General features: G+C 37.2%; 1 protein-coding gene and 1 pseudogene across 1 annotated transcript in view; one reads left to right on the forward strand and one right to left on the reverse strand.

Annotated features, from left to right (window-relative positions):
* The window catches only part of ASPM (assembly factor for spindle microtubules), a 73,955-nt gene extending 55,453 nt beyond the window's left edge, over positions 1 to 18,502 (reverse strand). The window contains exons 1-7 of the mRNA XM_058274913.2: positions 18,012 to 18,502; positions 16,053 to 16,196; positions 14,413 to 15,895; positions 3,442 to 3,546; positions 2,579 to 2,725; positions 1,043 to 1,288; positions 685 to 752 (exon numbers count right to left, since the gene is read on the reverse strand). Of these exons, the coding sequence (XP_058130896.1) occupies positions 685 to 752; positions 1,043 to 1,288; positions 2,579 to 2,725; positions 3,442 to 3,546; positions 14,413 to 15,895; positions 16,053 to 16,196; positions 18,012 to 18,308 (2,490 nt within the window). The 5' untranslated portion in view covers positions 18,309 to 18,502. The remainder of the gene's footprint in view (positions 1 to 684; positions 753 to 1,042; positions 1,289 to 2,578; positions 2,726 to 3,441; positions 3,547 to 14,412; positions 15,896 to 16,052; positions 16,197 to 18,011) is intronic.
* Positions 18,503 to 22,661: 4,159 nt separating this feature from the next.
* LOC131280813 (protein tyrosine phosphatase type IVA 1 pseudogene) lies at positions 22,662 to 23,174 on the forward strand (annotated as a pseudogene).
* The last annotated feature ends 506 nt before the right edge of the window (positions 23,175 to 23,680 follow it).

Genomic DNA, 23,680 nt, shown 5'->3' on the forward strand with positions numbered 1-23,680 from the left:
AACAGCAAGCTGATGTGATGGGCAGGTGCCCAGCAAGGTGACACAACAAAATGATGCAATGAGATGATGCAACAAAGAGGTGCAACAAGGAAAGCACACAATGAAAGACACATAAGCCATTGGTCACCTCCTTCCCAAATGGAAGGTCCCAGGTTTGGTTCCTGGTGCCTCCTGAAAAAAAGAAGAGGAACACACAACAAACAGAAACAGAGTAGAGAATGAGTGCAAACAATGAGGTGGGAGGAAGAGGATAAATAAATAAAATAAATCTTTAAATATAAAAAAGTATATCCCAAATAGGGATGGAGAGTTCTTATTCAAAGCCTGAGTTTTGAAGAGGTTTAAATTAGAACATGTATTCAAAACAGCCTAGTCCCTTTCATATGTAAGAATGAAAAAAATGAACTTACTAAATCATTGTTATATCCAGGACAAATTATACAAATTTAAGAGACCATATAGGCAAATTTTCATTTAACAATATGGCATAATACGTAATGGCATGTTTTATTTACCTAATAAGCATTTATTAATTGATTTTAAGTTTTATTATGGACGATGAATCAAGCTAACTAAATGACTTTATAAATTTTATAAATGATAACATATTTTTTTAGTCTGTTATATACTAAAACTACATAATAAAAAATGTTTCTTTGTGTTTTCAAAAACTAAAATGCTTACCTCTAGGCCAATTCGTAACCACAAGGGATTATATGACAAAAGCCAATTCAGGACTTTTTGCCGTTCTCCTGAAATGCATGTAAAAAGCAAGTTAGCTCAGACTATCAATTAAACAAGCAAACAGAGATTGTAAATAAAAGTTCATAAAGAGAAATTAGTGGGAAAGCATAATTGCTTATATGAAGTAAGTTAAATAAAATATACTTCTATTCTTAAAAATATATGTGATCATATATAAGTCTGTGATATTTTAGGCAGTAAAGCCAAAGTGCACACACACACACATATATATACTTTGAAATAGAAAATCTTAATGTTTTAAAAGAACCAATCTTGAAGATATCTGCAATTTTCTTACCCACATCCTTCCAAAGGTGTCTATCTTTTCGAACAATTAACCGTCTAGCTTCTATTTCAATTTCAAGCTTTTTAATAGCTTTAACCATTTTTTCAGAAGTAAACAAACGGCATGCTGCACGACGCAATCTATTCAACCTGCACCGAGCAGTATAAGCTCTGAGAGACATTTCTTCTTTTGTAGGTGCTCTAGGAACGCTTATTTTATGTTGACTCTCTACTCCCAAAAGCAGAGTAGCAGCATTTACTGGGTAAAAACAGAAGGAAGAAGGTTTCTGGTTAAAGAATATTTACATATATCCTTAAATCCAGCAATAAAATTCAACTTGAGTTGTCCAAAACAGATTATACTCCCTGCCCCCCTCCAAGATTGCTCCTCTCTGTCTTTCTTATATCAAAATAAAGATATCATATTCACTCAGTCCTTAAGTCAATGATTCATTGTATCCTATTGTCTCTACCTGCAAAATGTATCTCAAGTTGGACCACTTCTTACCACATTCACCACTATCACCCAAGTTCAAACATTATTGTCTTTAACTCAGATTAAGAAATAGCCTAAATGGTTTCTCTGCTTCCTACCTACCCTTTTTATGAACTAATAAAATGATAAGCCTCTAAATAATGTGATTTTTTTCAAAACAATTAAATTGTAAAATTTGAGTTTTTATAAAACACATTTTTCTCTTACGACGAGAACTAAAAACTGGACTTTGTTTCCTTTTGGGGGAAAAAGTGATCTTATAGCTCTTTTAAACCAGAGGTCCTTCCAATGTAAAAATCCCATACACAACTTCTCTGACAAATACAAACCAGTATTTGCTTGAACACTGCAACAATGGGGATTTCCCCATTTTAAAAGACAGCCTGTGATAATTGCACAATTTGAATGTTCATGGGGTTTTTCCTTACGTTGGGTTGAAATCGATCCCAATACCTTCTGTGCAAGACCTGTACAAAAGTAATTTTCCTTCTCTTTCAGGAAAAAAGTGCTTAAAATGTTTAAGCACACCATCTCTCTACCTTGTCACACACCCAGAATAAACTCTGGAATGTTTTAAATACACACCATATGAACTGGTTTTAAGATCCCTCACAATCCTATAGCTTGCCCGCATATCCCTTATACTACCGGTACTTGAAAGTGGAGACAATACCCCCAAGTGATCAGGCCACACAGGACTGTTAAATTTTTTCATCAGAATGTTACACTTAATGTAAGCAAAATTGCATTGGATTTCTTAGCAGTCATGTTCCACTGTTTACTCAGAATGAATCTGTGGTAAAATAAAATCCATTCCCTTGAAAAACTGAAAATTCAATTGGGTATTGAGAGAATGAAAGAAAAAATACAATTTCAGTACTTTGAGTACAGAGTTCACTAAAACTTTTTACCTATACAACCTTTAAGCATTCATGCCAAAGAATCAGTGACCCACAACATTAACTATGATTAATAAGTATGTATAATAAAGTGGTGAAATTCATCTTATAATTCTATGTAAATAAGAGTATTATTTAACATATATGTGTTTACCTTCAGAAATACTTGTTTTTACAGTGAAGTCATCAGGAGTTAATATAAAATTTAGCCACCAAGTGAAGCCCTGTTCCTGCTTTTCCTTCCAGCGTTCATCATAAAATACGTTTTTTGCAGCAAATGGCATTGGGTGTCTAGGAATATCTAAGAATATGAGAGTAGGTTACTGCATAAGAAAATTTCCTTTAAATTATTATATAATATATAGCAAAAGGCCATTTTTGTTGTAAAACCACCTTTAAAACACAGCAAAATTTCACAGCTAAGAGTCACTGAAGGAGATATGATAACTAAATGTAATGTGACATCCTGGATGGGATCCTGGAACAGAAAAGGACATCAGGAAAAAACTAAGAAAACCTGAATGAAATATTGATTTTACTTAGTGATAGTTTATCACTTTTGGGGTCATTAATTGTAACAAATGTACCATACTAATTTAAGATGTTAAGAATAGGGGAAAATGGGTATAGGGTATATGGGTGTACTTTCTATCCTAACTTAGTAATTTTTCTGTAAATTTGAAACTGTTCCAAAAATTAAGGTTTATTATAAAACACACACAAAATAAATATTTGTCTTTCTACCACTTGCTGGAAAGAGTTGAAAGAATATGGGGCATGAAATGTAATAAAAGCAAAAAGGAAAAAAAAATATGGCAGTACTCCTAGTCATTTAAAAATCCTAAATCAGTAAGAGTTGATATCAGGAAAGTCTAATAGAATATCCTAATTGAAATTAGAATACATGCTTCTTCAAGGCTTTTATTCAAGGAAATGTATCAATTCATTTCCATTTGAAATATAATTAATGCTCCATTCTATGTTAGTTTTTCAGAGTTAAATATAATAAACACTTGCCTGTTTTCAATGGCTTTATGAAGGTCAAGTTGGATCGTGCCACAGCAACAATGGGTTTAGTCCTCCTGTTCATTTTAGAACTAGGAGTTCTATGTACTAATGAATCTAAAATAAATTAGAAAGCAGAATTAATAGCATTAAAAAAATAAATTGCCCCTATAGGTAACTGATAGGCTGTTTTAAAATTAAAGTTTGGGTCTCCATAATCATATTCATTGAATAGCAAATACTGGAGGTCTACTGTATACCAGGCACTATGCTATGAACTGAGTGATCAGTGAAACCAACAACTGAAAGCTATAAGCCAGATACCATAATATATTTTGTGTCTACAGAAGCTACAGGCCACATTCAACCACAATTTATTGTGTGCATATATTATTAGAGGCACTGTGCTAAATGTTGAGGATGTAGAACTGAAAGATATGGGGGAGCAGATAGCTCAGTTGTAGAGTACCTGCTTCCCATGTATGAGGTACTGGGTTCAATCCTCAGTACCGCCAAAAAAAAAAAGGGGGGGGGGAGGGAAGATCTGGTCCCCAGTCCTTAGAAAGTTCTCAGTCCATTGTGAAAAAACTTTAAAAAGAATCATAATACATTGCATAAGGAAGAACAAAAAGCTATGAGAGAGAGAACCAGCAAGATGGTGGCAGAGTAAGGAACTCCTAGAGTCAGTTTTTGCTACAGGGCAGTTAGTAATCACATAGAGCTCTCTGGAGCTAGCTGAAACACCTGTTTGGGGGCTCCAGACCAGAAATCATCCTTGCAACATCCTTTAAGGAATGGAAGGAGGAGACTGCCCATCTGCAGATAAGATTCCTAAGTAGAGTGCTACACACCACAGAGAATAGTGCCCATCATCCACTGGAGGCACAAGCTGCTTTGGGAGCTGTTCCACAGCTGGAATTGAAAGCTCCACTTCCCAAAAATGGGGGAAAAAGAGACGGTTGGGCACCAACTTCAGCTACTGATGAGTAAAATCAGCAGGCTAAAGTATAATCCTAAGAACAGCTAAAGTTTGAGCCTGTCCAAGTCAGGAAGAGGCTGATAGCTGCCATCTTAATTCCATGACTGGCACAAGGGAAAGCAGGGTGGACTGGAAATCAGTGCTGGTAGGGACAGGCTTCTTTCCATCCAGATCAGATTGCAGGTCTAGCCTAAGCCCCAGCCCCAACTCTGGGAGGGAGGAAAATGGGGGAATTTGTGCCAGCCTCTCCAGTAAAATACCCGTCAAACTGTGGAGGCTGGTGATTATCCTACTCTGACAGTGCAAGCTTCTCCAGGAGCTATTCTGTGGCTGGAATTGGGAGCTCCATTTCTCAGAAACAGGGGAGGAGGAGACAGTTGGCCACTGATTTTGGCTACTGACTAGTAGACTTGGCTGGCTAAGGTATAACCATTGGAAAAGCAAGGGTGTAAATCTGTCCAAGTCAGAAAGAAGCTGGTGGCCGCCATTTTGACTCCACCCCAGTATGAGGGGAAGCCTTGCTGACTGAAAATCACAGTGATGGTAGGAACAGGTTTCTTTCATCCAGATCGGCCTGCAGCGCTAGCCTAGGCTTCAGCCTCATCTCTGGCAAGGAGGAGGCTAGTGGGCCCTGCACCAGCCTATCCAAGTAACTGCAGGTACCTTTGGCTGGCACAGACTGAATAATGGGAAGTCTACCTAGGCAACTGCAGTCACCTGCACTGCATAGGTTGCTGCCCATACCTGCAGCTCCATCTCCATCCCAGGCAGGGGAGAAAGGGGCATCAAGCCTCATCAGTCTCTCTGGGCAACTATAGTCTAGGCCTACACAACTTGGATTATTCCACATAGCTGTGACTCTGTCCTACCCCTGGCAAAGGGCGAAATTTGGAAGAAGTTTCATTGGTCCCTGGTGCAATGAGGGTAGCTTGAGCCTCCACACTTATAGCACCAACTACATCCTTGGCTCCTACTGCACAACCAGAAAGGGAGAAAGCGCAGGAAGCCCTAAACTAAAGAGAAAAACTGCACTCAGAATAAATACTCTAGTAAGCCAGATGTCAAGACACCAACAAAAAATTACAATCCACATCAAGAAAGGAAGATATGGCCCAGTTAAAGGAACAAGATAAGCCTCCAGATGACATAAAAGAGGTCAGACAATCATAGATGTTCAAACAAATCTCCTTAATAAATTCAATGGGATGGCTAAAGAGATTGAGGATATTAAGAAGACATCACATGAGCACAAAGAACTTGAAAGCAGACACAGAAAAAGAGCAGAACTTACGGGAATGAAAGGCACAATAAGTGAAATTTAAAAAACATTGGAATCATATAATAGTAGATTTGAGGAGGTAGAAGAAAGGGTTGGTGAGCTTGAAGAAATGGCCTCTGAAAGTGAACATACAAAAGAAGAGATGAAGAAAAGAATGGAAAAAATTGAACAAGTCTCAGGGAACTAAATGACAGCAAAAGACGTGCAAACATATGTGTCACAGGTGTCCCAGAAGGATAAAAGAAGGGAAAAGGGGCAGAAGGAATATTTGAAGAAATAATGGTAGAAAATTTCCCGATGCTATTGAAGGACATAGATATCTGTGACCCGAAGCACAATGCACTGCCATCTGAAAATAATCTGAATAGATCAACACTGACACACACACTAATCAGAATGTCAAATGCCAAAGACAAAGAGAGAATCCGGAGAACGGCAAGAAAAAAGCAATGCATAACATATAAGGGATACCCAATAAGATTAAGTGCTGATTTCTCACCAGAAACCATGGGGGCAAGAAGATAGTGGTATGATATATTTACGATACTACAAGAGAAAAACTTCCAGCCAAGAATCTTGTATCTGGCAAGATTGCCTTTCAAAACTGAGGATGAGGTTAGAATATTCACAGATAAACAGAAACTGAATTTTACTAGCCAAGAGATCAGATTTTCAGGAAATGCTAAAGGATGTGCTAGAGCCTGAAAAGAAGAGACGGGAAAGAAAGGCCTGGAATAGAGTCTAGAAATGAAAATTATACCAGTAAAAGTAACCAAAAGTGTCAAAAGAGTGGGGAAAATAAAATATGACAAATAAAACTCAAATAGGAATAAACTTAACCAAGAATGTGAAGGACTTGTTTTCAGAAAACTGCAACTCAATGTTAAAAGAAATAAAAAAAGGTCTGAATAACTGGAAGAATAGTCCATGCTCATGGATTAGAGGATGAAATATCATTAAGACGCCAATTCTACTCAAATTGATACATAGATTCAATGAAATTCCAATAAAAATTTCACCAGTGTTTTTTTTAATTTGAAAACATGATTATCAAATTTATTTGAAAGGGTAAGGGGTCCGGAATAGAAGAAATATCTTAAAAAGAAAAAGCGAACTCTCATCTCCAGACTTCAAATTATATTACCTAGCTATAGTGGTAAAAACAGCATGGTACTGGCATAAAGACAGACACACAAACCAATGGAACCAAATTCATGGTTCAGAAACAGACTCTCATGTGTATGAGTCAAGTGATTTTTTTTGTCTTGCCTGTCAAACTCACACAGCTTAGGCAGAACAGTCCATTCAACAAATGGTGCTGAAAGAACTGGATATCCAAGTTATCTAAAAGTTAACTCAAAATGGATCAAAAACCTAAAATAAAAGCAAGAACCTTAAAGTTTCAGAAGAAATTGTAGGAAAATATCTCCAAGCCCTGGTGGTAGGTGGTGAATTCTTAAGGAGATAAGAGGAGGACTGATGTTTAATGGATGTAGAAGTTTTAATTAGCTTTAATGTAAAGGTGTGGAAATGTATAGAGTAGATGGTAACAAATAGTAACAGCTAGTTTATAAATGGGGATGTGACTGAAAACAGTAGTCTAGGGATGAAAATGCCAATTGACAGAATGCTAGAGAATAATCTAGGAGCTGAATAGCACTGTAAACCAAAACAGAGATGAGAATTGCAATTGATGGTACAGATGCAAGAGTGCCCTTTGTGAGCTAGAGCAAACATACATCACTATTGCAGGGTGGTGGGAATGTGGAGAAGCTTGGGGAAAATGCAGCTGGAGTACCTATGGACTGTGGTTAGCAGTAATAATGCGATATGCTTCCATCTATGCCAAAGATGTACTGTGTTGACAATGGGGCAGTATGGAGAATGTGTGCCAAAGGTACAGTATGGATGAGGTAACAATCAAATATTATTTTATCTGTAACAAATGTTCCACCACAGTGTGGTGTGTTGATAGATTGATATTGTTTGGGAATTCTGCACATGTGCTTGATTGTTTTATAAGTTTACAACTCTGTTATTCTGTTATAAAAAATATATTTAAAAATAATAATAGGGTGGATTAGGGGAAAAATATATCAATGTAAGATAAGGACTATAATTACTAAGATTTTGACAACATTCTTTCATAATCTGTAACAAATGTCTCATGACAATGTAAGGTGTTGGTGGAAGGTTGATGTATGGGACCCCTGTAAAATACTATGCACGTTTGCTCTGAAGTCCATAAATTTTCCTATATATACTTATTGTTTATGCATGTTCATATATAAATGATATAGATAATAAGAATAATAGGGTGGGTTAGGGGAAAATACTTTGGTTAGTAGTAATATTTTGACAATGCTCTTTAATCATTAGTTAAAAATGTTTAACAACAATGCAAGGTATTGGTGGTAGGGTGATCTATGAGAGTCCTGTATGATGCTATATATGTTTGCTTTAGAAGTTCACAACTATTACTATACACTTATTATGTATGTTTATATATAAGTGATATATGTCAATAAATTTTTTTAAAAAAAGCTATGAGAATATAGAGAAGGGAAAACTAACCCTTCCTAAAAGGGTAGGACAGCCTTCCTAGGTGGGAGACTCTTCAGGGGACTGTTGAAGAAAAGTGGAGTTGGAGAAGAGAAAACATCATCTGCTGACAGAAATGGTAATATGGTAAAGAGAAATACAAGAGACTGGAAGAGCTGGGGAAAAGATCAATATTGAAAAAATAGTGCCAACTAATATTTGAATACTTAAATACTTTTAAAATAGATTACCTTATGCATAATCACAACAAATCTATGAGATGTATACTATTATTATCCACATTTCATATAATGAGGATACTAGGTTTAGAGCAATTAAGCTACCTATCGAAGGTCATATAAGCTGATGAGTGGCAGAGCTGGAATTTGAACCTAGGCACTATAGTTTCAGAACATGCATTATTAATCATTTTGAAGCACCTTGTGTGCCAGTGAAGAATGTTAATCCAGGAAGTAACACTCTCATTTATATTTTTGAAAACAGTACGGGCAATGGAATGAAAGGGTTCAAAACTAGAGGCAGAAAAACACAAGCAAGCTACTACAGTGATCCAAGTTAGAAATGATGAGACCTTAAATTAAAAGAGACAATGGAGACAAATTAGAGAGTTATTTTAATGGTAGACTCAACAAGGTAAATACCAAATGACTAGGAAAATGATAGTGAATGAGAACTCCAGGATGATTCCCAAGTATCTAGCCCAGATGACTTAGGTAAATAAATGGTAGGCGTTACCTACAAAAGAAATGCAATGAAAGTTACAGTGGGAAGTAACCTATCAGAATAGCAGCAATTCACTTTCTCATAAGCAGGTTTCACACCAGCTTACACTGCTACTTAATATAAACAAAGGGTTAATAACTGACATAAGTATTATTGAGAGCAATGGTTAGCAAACTAGGGCCCACATGCAAAATCTAGCCTGCTGACTGTTTTTGTATGCCCCACAGCTAACAGTAGTTTTTACATTAGAATTTTTTTTTAAATCAAAAGAATAACATTTTCATGACACATGAAAATGATATGAAATTTGAATTTCAGTGTCCATAAATAAAATTTCATTGGAAATAGCCATATTCATTCATTTCTTTGGTGCTATGGCTGCTTTCATGCTATAGTGTCAGAGATATATGGTTGTGATATAGACTATATGCCCTGCAATACCTAAAATATTTACTATCAGGCATTTTAGAGAAAAAGATTGCTTGCCCTTAATTTAGAGGGACTTCAAATCTACACCAATTGTGAAAATAAAAACACGACCATATTGCAACATAATTATTATGTCTTAAGGTTCTCTGTATTTGAACATTTCTTAAATAAAAACCTGAGGAGAAATTCCTTATTCTGAAACCTTACAGAGCCTGGTCCCCTTTTCTAGAACCATTTTATTCTTTTGGAAGTCTTTCTTGAACCCTCATATTCCTCCTTGTCATTCACATAAAGCCAGGTAGGGTGCTTCTGCTTCTATCTTTCCATGATTTCTCAGGCATAGCTCAATCATGGTACCGAGAGCAACTGGACAGGAATTATGTTTTCTCCCAGTACCCACAGAGTCTGAAGCAATGCATAGCATACAGTATGCACCTTATCTATAGAGAAAAACTGCCTTCCTTCTCTGCTTTCTTAGGTTTCTTGGAATAAAATGAAATAAAGACATTAGTGAATAACCAGCTACCATAAGGCACATTAATCAGATATCCAACATGTCCATTCTCTCTAAATCTAACTAAGAAACTCAACCAGATAGCAACCTCAAACTGTAGGTTCAAGTGTCAACACTTTAGTTGTTCATTCATTCATTTACTAATTAATTCACTCAAATCACAATTTATTATACATCTCAAAAAATCAAAATAGATATATTCTTTACAATCAAAGAATTTGTTATTTGGTCAGAATATATATACACAGGAAACAAGAAAAGAGTACAAGCAAAGAAAGAGTTATCAAGTAGGTATAAGATGTCATATATGGTATATACATAAACTTATATATGGTATATACATATTTGCTAAGAGAGTGTTCCTAGAGGGAGAAGTCAGAAGGGAACAGAGTTGTTAAAAGTTTATCATAACACTTAAAATGAAGGATTAATTAGTGAAAGAATACATATAAATGCTAATAAGAGAATGTATGGACAGAATGGCAAGGAGACTAGCATGGCTAGAATGTAGTAGAATTGTAGCAATACAGCAGGCTGGATAAGTAGAGGTCATGTGAAGAACATCCTTAAATAACAGAATAATATGTTTGTAAATCATCTAGTAACAACAGAGAGCCACTGAAGTTTCCTGAGCAGGGGAATAAGAAACCTATACATTGAAAACCACCCCATGACTCTATTATCTACATTGGCACCTCTGAGCCTTGAGGCCAGTGGATCCTACTGTGTCTTCCATCATTGTCATCCTTGGTCACTGCCCCAAATAAAATCCTTACACTTACTTGTTCTCTCTTTACTCAAATCCCAATAGTGCAAAAACAGAAGACAGAAATAACATTTATTTTGTAGTTAGGCAGATCTGAATTTAAACCTTCAGCTCTATTTTATTTTAGTAGCTTTTGTGACCTTTGGCAAGTAACTGGCCTTTCTGAGCCTAATATAATGGGATTTGTAAAGGGAACTCATTCTATATAGAGACAATGATAATCTACAAATAACCCAAGACACAGAGAATGTTTGAAGGTTCAAGAATCACGAGGAAGCCAGTTTGGAAGAAGCACAGTGAGCAAAGGGGAAAAAGGTAAAAGGAGATGTTGCAAGGAGGGTAGTAGTGATATAGATCTTATAGGGACTTGCATACCACTGTAAGACCTTTGGCCTTGAGTGAGATAGGAAGACATTAGAAGATTTGGAATTAGAGTGATAGGATCCAACTAACATTTTAAAAGCATCACTCTGGCTGGTATGGAGAAAACAGGCCATACAGAAGGTGAGGGTGAAAACAAGATCTGCTAAGTCTCCCGACACAGACTGGTCTAGGACAGTGACTTTGGAAGTATTGAGAAGAAAATCAGATTCTCAATATTTTGAAGAGAAGATAGAATTTGTTGATGGACCAAGTTTGGAATCAGACAGAATCTGTGTTTTAGGTACAGAAAAAGGGTGGGAGAGAAACACAATTAAGGATGATTCCAAAGTTTTTGGCCTAAGCAAAGATACGGGTATCTTTTACTGAGATAGGACCAGGGATGAGTGTATTGGGAGTGGGAAGAGCAGGGGCTTGACTTTAGACAAATTAAATTAAGATGGCCATTAGACAGCCAAGTGGAAATGTTGAAGAGACAGTTAGAAATATAAGTCTATAGACTAGAGGCCCATCCTGAAGATATAAATTTGTGAGCCCTCCAAGTATAGATAATATTTAAAGCTATAGGATGGGATGAGATAATCAAGGGAATGAGTGAAAAAGGGAAAAAGTTTCAATGACTAAGCCTACATGTCCTGTAAGATTCAGAGGTTAGGAGAAATGAAGCACCCCACAAAGAAAACAGAAGAAGCAGTCGGTGAGGTATAAAAATAACCAGGGAAGAATGGGGCTAGTAGAATAAAGTATTTCAAAAGGGTTGGAGTTCAAAGTATCAAAAAGTTTTCTAGTAATTTGTTAATAGTTCAAGAAGAAGAATGAGACCTTAGTGGCTTTAACAGTGTGGAGGTCATTGATCAACTTGATAAGAGATGTTTCAGTAGAGCATTCATGAAACTGATTAACATGAGTTCAACAAATAGGAAGGAATTAGAAACAGCTAATATAAACAACTTTCAAAATTATTTTTCACTTAAAAACACCTTTTAACTTAGTATATAGAGAAAAATATACAAATAAATATAAAACTCAGTGATTTATTATAAAATGAATACCCAGATAATTTCAAGGGACTTTGCTTAAAAGAAAGCAGAGGCTGAAGGGGTTAAGTGGAACGAACAGAATTTTGTATTTAAAATGGGAATAAAAACTGCATATGAGTATGATGAGAAATGAGACAGTAAGGATCATTTATATTATACTGAAGATATGAGAGAGAGAACACAATTGCTAAAGCAAGATCCTTGTGTAGAAGGGCATGGGATCTGACATACAAATAGAGAGCCTAGCCTCATTTATGTACATAGACATTTTATGCTGTAATAGGAAGAAAGAAATGGGTGAAAATACAGGTAAGGAGGTAGATATTATGTCAGTGTGTGGAAATTCTCTTTAATACTTCTATTTTCTAAATGAAATAGGAAGCAGATCATCAGCTTCAATAAGGATCAGAGAGCACTGGCTCTGGAGTCAAATTTCATTAAGAGAATCCCAGTTTTACCACTTAATCTGTGTGACTTTAGGCAAATTACACAAATTCTCAACCCTTCAGTTTCATCATTTGTAAAACTGTAGTAATAACAGCATCTATTCATAAGGTTGCTGTATTAAGTGGAGTAACAGTAAAGTATGTACAGCTGGGTCTGCCAGAGAAAGTGTTCAATAAATGTTAGCTTATTATCAACCATGAGTGAGGATGAAAGAGAAAGTATAAGAGGTTTCAGAAGGGAAAGATGAGATAGTCTGTAGCAAAGCGATAAAGTCAAGAAACCAGGAAAATACAGCCAAAAGAGTTAAGGGCTTACTTGAGTTTAGTGGTCATGAATTTAAAGACCAAGCTGCAAGGATCAGGCATAGAGTAGGCAGAGTTTGGATTTGGGTCGGAATTTTCTGGGCAAGTACAATGAAGGAAAGAGGGGTGAATGGAATGATTATGATGAATTATGGAACCCAAGCTGAGTAAATAAGGAAGTGAGAAGATGTGGGAAGTGAGGGTTGAGGAAAAGTTTGTGAGATTAAAGAATTTTAGGTCTTGGAAAGTTAGTAAAACGTTAAGGTTCAATTTCTAGCGGAAATGCTGGCATCATAGAGATGGTGATTGAAATTTAAGATGCTTTTAGGAAAGTGTGGCCTAAATGGGTTATCACCAAAAGACCAAAGTATTGGAACCATCTTCTACAAGTATTTTGAGATCAAAAGAATGACAGCAGTTTTGGAGACAGTATTATGAACCAGATCCAAAAATCTTAAGAATAAGCTTCCACTATAATAAGTTGGGGTATGGGTAGGACAGTCTGAAAAATAAGCCTTAAGGTGTTTTGTTTTTGGTTCTTTTCATTTATTGTTAATAAAGAAAGAAGAAACAATAGTTTGGACATGGGAATGAGAAGTAGGAAGACCCACTGTCGCCACCAAGAGACTGAAGGTCATAAGAGTGAGAGAGAAAACAGAAAAAACTTGAGAGGGCTGCAAGGAAAGCAGTGTTCTCAGGGGAGACCCAAGTTTCAGCAGGGTAACAAAGTGAAGGGATGTATACAAAGGAGGTATGATAATGAAGGACAGGGAGCTGAGAGGACTTAGAAGGGTTTAAGAGCTGAAGAGATGTAAGGATGATTGAAATTAGGGGATGTTTAAATAGAAATGAGATAAAAATATATATGTGTGGCCCTGAGAGTCTTGGGATTCCTTTCAACTGTTAAAATAACTAACATCATTTGTTTTCCTACCTAGACCTTGATAGTTACAAGGAAAATTGGGTTAAAAGGGCATGAAAGGATTAGGCCTGACAGTAAATGCACCAGACAGTATTAGTGAGGCTGTGAATATTGGAGAAGGAACAAAGAGGACCTTCCCCAAAGGAATGAAGAACTCTGGGGAACTTACTTTATTTCTAATTAACAGTTGCAGAATTTGAGGGAGAATAGTGTGACCAGTACCACAAGGTATACAGAGGTCTCTTCATTCCTTCAGATGGTATTTTGGGGACTGGCACCTCAATGGGCCTTCCAATAAGGACCTGGACTAAGGTGGGACAAGTGAGGCACATTTCCTTCAGCACAAAAATTAAGGGGATACTACGAAACTCAGTAATCAAGATAAATATTTGAGTGCACTATTTTTTTAAAAATCAAAATGTAGAAAATTCATGAAAAAATATCAACATTTTAAATAAGGATAGGATCACAACTATTTCAGAATTCAGCCCTAAGCCTATATTTGCCTTATCTTCCACTAACAAATTAGTAAATGCAAAGTACAAGTTAACAACAGCTTATTACTAGAGTTACTAAACCAAAAGAAGGAAAATATGTCCTTTATCGGTATACTTAAAAGATTATATAAACAAGACTCACCTGTTTTCTTCTTCAGGTTTAATTTCTCTCTGTTCCTAATACATTTTGATATGGGTGTTATTACTCTTTTTGTTTTTTTAATAGTTGATGTTTTAGAATCCACAGGAGAAAAACAGATTTTTTTGATTTCTTGCACTTCCATAGGTTCTGTAACTGCAGCCTTCACATTTGTATTTTCCAAGTTTCCATCACTTTTTCTTTTGCGAGCAACTGAAGCTATCTTCAAGGAAGATGGAGTTATTTCATTTTTATCATTCTTAGATTTACTTAAGATCGGATCTATAATTGGAAGATAAGAATGAAGAGCTGCTTTCTCTTTGTGATTATCTAATATTACTTTATCACATTCATCTACTGCACTGTTGAGACATCTTTTTGCCTTTGGTTTATTAGTCTCAATTTTGTTTTCTCTGGCACACATAGGCTTTCTTTTCGTAACAGTGGCAGAAAGTATTGGCCGTCTCTTAGATTGTTTATTGTAACTAGAAATATGATGAAATGCAGATTTAGGATGATTTTGTTTTGTAAAGCTGTAGTAATTTGACTTAATTTCTATAGCTTTGGGTTCTTGAAAAACAGCTTTGGGCGATTTTGAACCCTCACTTTTAGAAAGACATGATAAAACTTTATTTTTTCTCCAATCTTGAGGAGACTGTGGGCCCTTTGAATTTTCATTTGAAGATAGTGAAAATTTACGTGTTTCATGGGATGTACATATATATGCCATATTATCTTTTACAAATTGACTTGGTGATAGAATGGGATTAATTGATTCTGATTCCAGATCCTGAGTTAGTCCATAATTATCATTTACAAAAGAATCCGGACTTAAAATAGTTTGATAAATTTCATGTACAGTTTCTGATTCCAAATGCATAGGCTTTGAATTACCATTCATCAATTTATCTGATGAAAGACATGTCACTAATTCTAATTCATTATTAGCTACATGGCTATTATTGACAAAGGAATCTGGACTTAGAAAATTTCCTTGGCTTCCTGTAATGTTCAAAGTTGAAGAATAGTCTGGAGTAAGAATAAGTCTATTTTTCTCTTCAATTTGGCTATTAGTATTTATAGAATTAAAGGAAGATTCAGTCGTGATTTTCTCCTTAAAATCTTCAGAAATGTTGCCACCTTCTATCTTCAATAATTCCCCATTTTCAGTTCCATGAAGAGATATGTAGGTAGCAAACTGATGTATAGAAAGTGGCAAGCAAGTGTCACCATGGCATTCTTTGAAATGAGAGCTACTAAGTGAAATGGGTATACTATTTTCTTCAAGAATTAAAGAATTGTTTTCTGTTGGGGAACATCCTTCATTCATAGCCAAATTTTCACAAGCTTGTAGTGGGCTCCTAACTCTATTAACTTTTGGGGAAATACTAAATGTTTTATTAACATTTTGGATAGTTGAAATCCTTTTGTCATGACTTGAAGAGGTTGAAACTTTCTTCTTATTAATGGTATCCCAAAGACTCCGCTGCAATAATAAACAAAATATACAAATTGATAGCTGTTGGATATTATGTTTAAATAAGTAATATTATGTATGTTACTTCAATCCTTTTATCAAAATAATTTTTACATACTATGAAATTTTTTTTAGAATAAATCACAGAATGACTAAAACTTACTACCTTTTTCTGTTTCCGTTCTTCTGCATTTCCTAATAATATTGCTTGGTGTTTCAGAACATCATTTACAAGAAATGTCATAATCTCTCTTATTCGGCCTCCTTTGAGTGGTGTCCAATGAACAGAAATAGTAATTTTTTCTTTAGGCTATAATTAAAAGAACACATTTTAAATGACAATGACAACAGTAATATATAATAACTAAAACATATTATAAACAGCTTCTAGAAAATAGAAAGGGATTAATAGTTATTAGTCACCAGCACTCTATACCCCAATAGCACTTCACAATATATATTTTTTCCACCTATCCTTTCATTTCATTATAAAGAAAAAAGCCACTACTAGTTCACAACAAAATAAAATTATAATGCAATCTTAATTGTACAATAAATGGGATAGCTCCCAAATCATTTTTAGCATTAAAAAAAAACTTCAATTTTATACTGCTACTTTACATATGTCCAATACTTACATTTCAGTGACCCTGCATTATGAAGACTATATTCAAAAAGATACATAAAAATGATAAACTAAATTCCATCCTCTCCGAAAACTCCTTTAAGGAGTTGTTAACCACTTATTTTCCAGGCATAGGCACAAGAATCTTATACAACTAATTTAATCCTCACAAAATGATTATGCTCATTTTGTAGATGAAGTAACCAAGGACCAGAAAGCTTTAAGTGTCTTCCCAGTTACACCCCAGCAGTCTGACTTGAGCTCCTACACTCCACAGCCCAGCAGGTATATAGATCACGTTTTCTGCCAAATGAAAAACCCTGGCGTGACAAAACACACCGTGTGCGTGATGTTGTTCAAGGGAAAAAAAAGACAAGTTTTTTGTTTTAAAAAAGAAGCCATGTAACATGACAAACAGCTGGTTTTAAAAAAAAAAAGCAAACATTTGGTCTACAAAACAGTAAACTCTAAAAAATAAAATATTTTAGCTCCACATTACAACAGAAAGGAATTTTAAAAAGACATTAGGTAGTTGGGAAAAAATTGTAGCTGTCCACACTAAGGAAAGCATTCATAGAAAAGGTTGGGCAGAAGATTCTGAAAAGGAGATAAACCACTGGTTAAACACAAGTCAATGGACCTCATATTTTGAACCTCTTCTCATTGCCTTATGAAGTAGTTTATTAGCCAACTTTCAGACTTCCTCAGCTAATGTTTATTTTGACACTTTCAGAAGTTCTATTTAATGGAAAATTCATGGCAGTCAAAACAAGAACGTAAATTCTGTGTTTTGGTGATGGGGATGGAATTCCTCCTGGCCAATGTTATGTAGAAATGGCTACGAGGGAGGTCCGTGAAACATCTACACAATTATGTCTGATTCACTATTAGAACTACACCGACAGCTAAGAAAAAAAAGGACTCAAATACTAACCTGTGCATGCACATCACACGTGCATCTTGAAAACAACCCACGATTTTTATCTTTTCTGTAGATATTAGGCAAAACAAAGCTCTCTATTTCACCAGGAAAAGTAGTTACCCTGACTGCAAGGGTACATATGAAAACTAAAACGCAGCTTAAGGTGACTGATAGAAGCAGTCAGAACGACACTCTAAGCAATGTACTCCTGGCAATCTTTAAAAGAAAAATATTGAGAATAAAAGTAACTATCGCCTGTTAATTTAGAACTGCGAGTCTTTCACAACGCCTGAAATATACTGAAGAGGCTTCTCTAATTAACTGAGATGTCTATTAAAAATGCTTCTAAAGATGTTGTGTGCACGCGTGTTGATGTGCTGTCACCCACCTAAGTTATGGCCAACCCGGGTATCCAGGGTACAAGGCTTTCCCCCACAGTTAGGGAAGAGGAATTTACTTCATTCTCTAAGGGTCTTGTTTGTTTTCCAAGCCGCACCCCTTTCAGAGCCGAGTGCCGGGAAGGATGGAGTTCGAGAACCCGGGGCTCCAGCCTGGGGCGCGCCCTCCGCACAACCTACCTGCAACACGAAGCAGCGCTGCGAGACGCTGAAGCCCCTGTCCGCCGCGGGGAAGCGGGAGATGGTCACTTCAGCCACCTCTTCGTTAGGATTATCCAGGGTCAGGGGCAGCGTCCGAGAGGCTCCCAGGCGAACGTCGCCAAAGCAGAGGAAAGGCGACTTGCAGAAGTGGCTGAGGGACAGGACCGGCGGGGAAGCTGCCTCCTCCTCGGCCGCGCCGCCCCGTAGCCCCGCCGGCGGCTCGGGCTTGGTGGGGCTCAGCTCCCAGCGGCCTCGCCCCGCACGCCGGGTCGCCATGGCAGCTTCGACACCCCGCCCGGGCCTCCCGTCCCCGCTCCCACGAGGCTGCTCCGCAACGGGGACCCGGGAGGAGGACGACCGCTTCCCTGAGAGTCAGCTGTGGAAGCTAATTCCCCCGCCTTTCTTTTCCAGTCGCCGACACCTCAGAAAAAAAGCAAACAAGTCCACAAATTCACAAGCCCGAGAAGAGCAAAACAAGTACCGCTTTCGGTCTCCGTTTAAACTTCCCGCCTCCACCAATGGGCACATCCGGGCTCCGCTCGCCTAACCAAAGGGCCAATCAATGCGCAGCAGCAGCCTCTGGCCAATGACACGGCAGCGCCTTATTCAACTGCTTGAAACCGACGGCCCGTTTACTCTTCCGAGAGAGCAAAATAGGGCAGCGGAGTCCTGACAACCTCCTGAAATCCACAGATTAGAAATGAAATTCGCCTTCAGAGTTTGTGAGTAGATTGTGTTGAAAAGAGGAGAGAAACAACGTTTCCACAATAATTGTTGAAATCAATACAGTTGTCCGTGACAACCCTAGGTTTAACTGTTAGCTACGCAAAAGTTGGGTTTAAATCTTTCCTCTCATCCAATATGTTCCGTCCAGCAACCCCTTAGCTTCACTCTAACGGCTTCCTGGAGCTGAATAGGAGAAATCATGAAGAAAATTAAATCGATAATGTGAGTGTGCTTATTTCAGTGATTGACTAAAGCAGGGAATCAGTAAATTTGCATTCTGATTGGTACCTCGTGATGCTGAAATAAATGACACTAGATAAACCAATGAAACGTGAGATTCCCAGGAGTTCATAAATAATCATATATACAGGCAGTGCCTCTGACAATTTTTTTATTTTAGGTACCTAATAGTAATAATTATTATAGTTTATATAGCACTATTATTATATGCCTGGGATTAATTTAACCAATTTACAGATTTATCTCAAGCTTCACTTCAACCCTATGAGGTAAGTACTGTCTGTATTTTACAGGAAACTTAGGGACAGAGAGGTTAATTAACTTACCTAAAGACATACAGCTAGCTAGGAAGTGGTACAACCAGGATCTATACCCAGGCAGTTTGGCTCCAGTCTTCGTTTTACCTACTATGCCATACTATCTCTAAATTTACTGTAGCAAACAAAAAATTAATGTATGGATATCTGTATGGATGCACAAGATACGGAGAAAGATAAGCCTCTGAATAAAAAAACAGAAGGCTGCGATATGAACTCAGATTCAATGACACTCCACTTTGGCCTAAGGTTGAACCCTGTTACCATAAACAATATTTAAACAAATAAAATTGTTCACTCTGGTGGGGTTTTTTAATTCTTCAGGGTGGATACAAAATGAGAAGACTACTTTTGAGACATGAATATATAGTTTTACTTTTAACAAAAATGTAAATATGAATTGCAATCATTTTCAAACACTCAATGTATGTTTATTCTTTTACAGTTATTATCAAATTAGCATTGTAAATATAAGCCCTCTTAAGGTTAAACAAGTCACTCAGATATTTGTTTCAACTCTTTTAACATGTGATACCACAATTTTGTTTTTATATACTCATTCTTCATAGTTTTTCTTCATAAAGCAGGGCTGTTGTCTTACTATTTTTAAAGCAATCTGAATGAACTATACTTGAAATTTTTTATTTGCCCCTCTTCGTCCACACTTCACCCTTTTCCAGCCTGCCCTTTGCTGTAGGATGCTGATCTGTTTTGGCTACATCAATAGGTTTTCTTACTCTGGCTTCTGTTTTGCTTCAGCCAATGGGAAGCTCCTCAGGAGACTAGAAGGAAGAAAAAAGGGAGATCAGGGAGGGAGAAAAGAAAGGTTAGGGAATTGTTTGCTTCCCCAAGCCACCTCACCTCAGGCTGGCCTCACCTCAAAATCAAAGATCACATTTAGTTGTAGAGGTGGCCTTGACATGGCTCTCTTCCCTCATCCCTTTATTTCTGGGTATGGGAATACTATGTCATTACTAATCCAGGGTACTGCACTATCCTTGTTTTCCTACATCCTTGTCACATCTTTGTAATAGTCTCTTTATTAAACTTCACTTCATTTATACTAAATTGGAGTTGACCAACTGTTTCCTCTGGGACCCTCACTGATAAAATAGAAATGGCCTCAGGAAATAGCCTCAAAATGGAATTCTGGAAATGAAGAGCACAGGGATAAACTCTTGCTAGGGAGAAACACATTATGAGAATCTGAGGCACGAAATGTGGCATTGTGATTACTCAAATTATCACTCGTGACAGCATGAGTTGAAGTGCAGATGGAGAGTAAGTCACTGGACTTAGATCCAGTAGCTGTGGTACAAAGTAGATCAAGTAGCTGTGGTGCAAAGTTGTTTTACCAACACTTTATGACTATGAAGATTATAGCATTACCTGATTTCACCTGACTGCCCTGAAATGCATACATGGGGAAAAAGAAAATTTAAATCTATGAACAGCCAAGGATACAATTGAGAACATATTTTGGGAACAAGAAGGCCTCCATGGAAGTTCTGAAAAAGTTCCTCATTTCTTGTAGTCTAAAGGAAGACACTGTTAAGGACTTAAGCTGAGAGTATAATAGAAAATTCTGAGGTAAACAGTCTGTTAGATCCATTAATTAAAAGCTAGACTCAATGGTTTACAGTCAATTAGGAGGAAATGCTAGAACCTACCTGGTGTTCAGTAGAGTAAGGCATCCAAAGGCTCAGGAACAAGGGAAAAGTTAAGAGTGCATCTTATATGAAACCTTTTTCAGCCATCCCTATAGCACACATACCCCTTTCCCCCAAGGATATTCCCTTTACCAAGGTCTTAAGAAATGGGTATATGAAGGGGATGCCAATCTCCAGCATGCTGGAAGAAACCTGTGTGACTGTCCCCTGAAAGCCAGAATGATGGTAGGGGATGATGTAATGAAAATGAGTTCTTTGATCTCAATGTGAATGAAAAGACCCATAAGTGATCAAGACCACTTAATACTGGGACTTAGCAGACAAGATGATAAAACTAACCATAATATGTCGAAGACTGAATAGGAGAGAGAGTGATCTGTGACAATGGCTAATAGATTGATGTATCTAGGCAGAAAAATTCTACATCTACAGGGCAGAAATGTAGTTGGAGTCGATGTTGCAGAGATTCACAGCTTTTTACCCTGCTCCCAGACCTAAGCCAGTTCACAGACTCAAAGACCCTTGACTAAGGAAAGATCCTGACCCTATGAAAAAGGATCTTGCAACAGAAACACAAGTATATGCAATAAATTTTCACCTAAACTTTTCCCAGAGGGAACTGCAGCCATTTACCAATGTGGCTGTTGACAGAGGTAAGAGGAATATTCAGGCCTTCCAGGGCTATTAGATCATGACTCTGCCTTTCTGCTAAATGCAAGAAACCTAAAATGGTACCTTGGACCACCAGCCAGAGCAGGAGCTTATAGAAATCAGGTGACAGATGGCATCTAACTCCAGTCTATCTCATAGAGCATCCAGTAGGATCCATCCAGTTTTAGAATACAAAATGAGAACAGACATACTAAGCAACTGGCAGAACTCTCACCTTGGTTCCCTGATCCCAGGAATGAGGGCTATATAAGTCCAAGTGGGAGCCCCTAATATTGCCCTCTTCCCCACTCCTCCAAGACAGTAAAATAAAGCAATACTGTAACACTGAGAGAATTTCAGAGATTATTCTGAAGACCCGAGAGAGAAAACAATAGTGATTATAACCACTTACCTGCTTGTTTGGTCAGAGCAAAAGTCCATGGGTCGGCCAGCCCCACCACTGCCCAGTGATTACTGCCACCACATACCCTGCAGCCACCACTGCTGACATTGTCGCCATCACCTGTTTTTGCTGCTGCCTCAGGACCAGCTGTATGATTAGACCACAATCTTCAATGAGCAAACATATTCCTCAGTTCTATGGTGTTCTTGGTCACACATTTAGGGAGCGTCTAAATGGTCATGGAGATTACTGCCAGGCATAGCACAACCTCTATGCAGACAAGCGCACTGTGGAAATTCATTACCACTCCACCATAAAAGCCTGTAAGAGTGGTTAAAGGGGCACAGAGTGTTGAATTGAAATCCACAGAGCATTTTACAAGAGTTCTTACCTGGATGGGGTAAACTTCAGTGCACTTTATATTGCCCCTGTATTAGTAGATTGAAGAACTGCTGCTTCTTGTTAGGAAGTTCACTTCATTTTCCATTACTCCCAACTTCATAAGCAAAGCACTGAGAATTTTAAGTGGAATATATTGAAGTAGACTTCAGTTTCATCATGTCATTTCTGTATTCAATTTTTTTAATTCTTTCATAACCCTATTGAGTATTTTAACTAAACTAACCTGGCTCGAATGAACCTTACAGCCCCTGTAGAAGTCACACAGAAGAATGTGAGATTTCTTATTACACATAATACAAGCTTAAGCAAATTTATAAAGGAACTTAAGAAGTAAAGAGTTACCATAATAGTAAGAGTATGTGAAGCAACTTACGACACAGCTCTTGTGGAGGAAGAAGACATCAGTGTTTGATTGGCCTTGTGATGATGGAGCACCATCATCCAACCAGATTTTGATGATTGGTTAAGTCTTGTAAAAATTAAGTTTCATGAAGAACCTGGTTGCTGCATTGCTGGTCATCATGTTGCAGGTCTTGGGACAGCTGCAGTGCTTGTTGCCCAAGCATTGACTGACAGTGGAATGAAATATGAAGATGCAGTACAGTTCATAAGACAAAAGCAGGGTGGAGCTTTTAACAGCAAGCAACTTTTATATTTGGAGAACTATCATACTAAAATGCAACTGCACTTCGAAGACTCCAATGGTCACAGAAACAACAGTTGTATTCGATAAAATGGGTGCCTGATGCTACTGCCTTGGAAGTGGAACTTGAGAGAGGACCTATTTTGTTGTTCATATTAGCCAAAATGTTGGTGAACAAGTCTAATGAAGCTTCCATAGGAGTCTTGAATAGCAGTTTTACTATGCTACAAGTTTAACAGCATTGTAACCTCTATGTTTGGGTTACAATTAGCCTATCTGAACACTTAGCAAAAGATTCTTGATGGTCAGCATTTAAAATGGGCTTATTTGTAACAACTGACCTTTCCTGAAATCATGCAGTCTTGAGTGTTAAATCTTCTTTAAATCTATTCCCATGCCAGAATCTTATAAATATATAAGAAAGTTAGAGAGATCAGGTGCCAAAATACTCAGCACAATACTAGTATATTTTTAGTATCATACAGACCTTAAAATCCCAGGAACTATGAACACTCTATACCTTACAGATTTATTCCCTCAGTCATTTCAAAGATTGATAGTAGGTTATTTGTATATGGTTATTTGTCTGTCTACTT

This window comes from Dasypus novemcinctus, chromosome 13 (genome assembly GCF_030445035.2).
Source record: "Dasypus novemcinctus isolate mDasNov1 chromosome 13, mDasNov1.1.hap2, whole genome shotgun sequence".
Taxonomy (NCBI): Eukaryota; Metazoa; Chordata; class Mammalia; order Cingulata; family Dasypodidae; genus Dasypus; species Dasypus novemcinctus.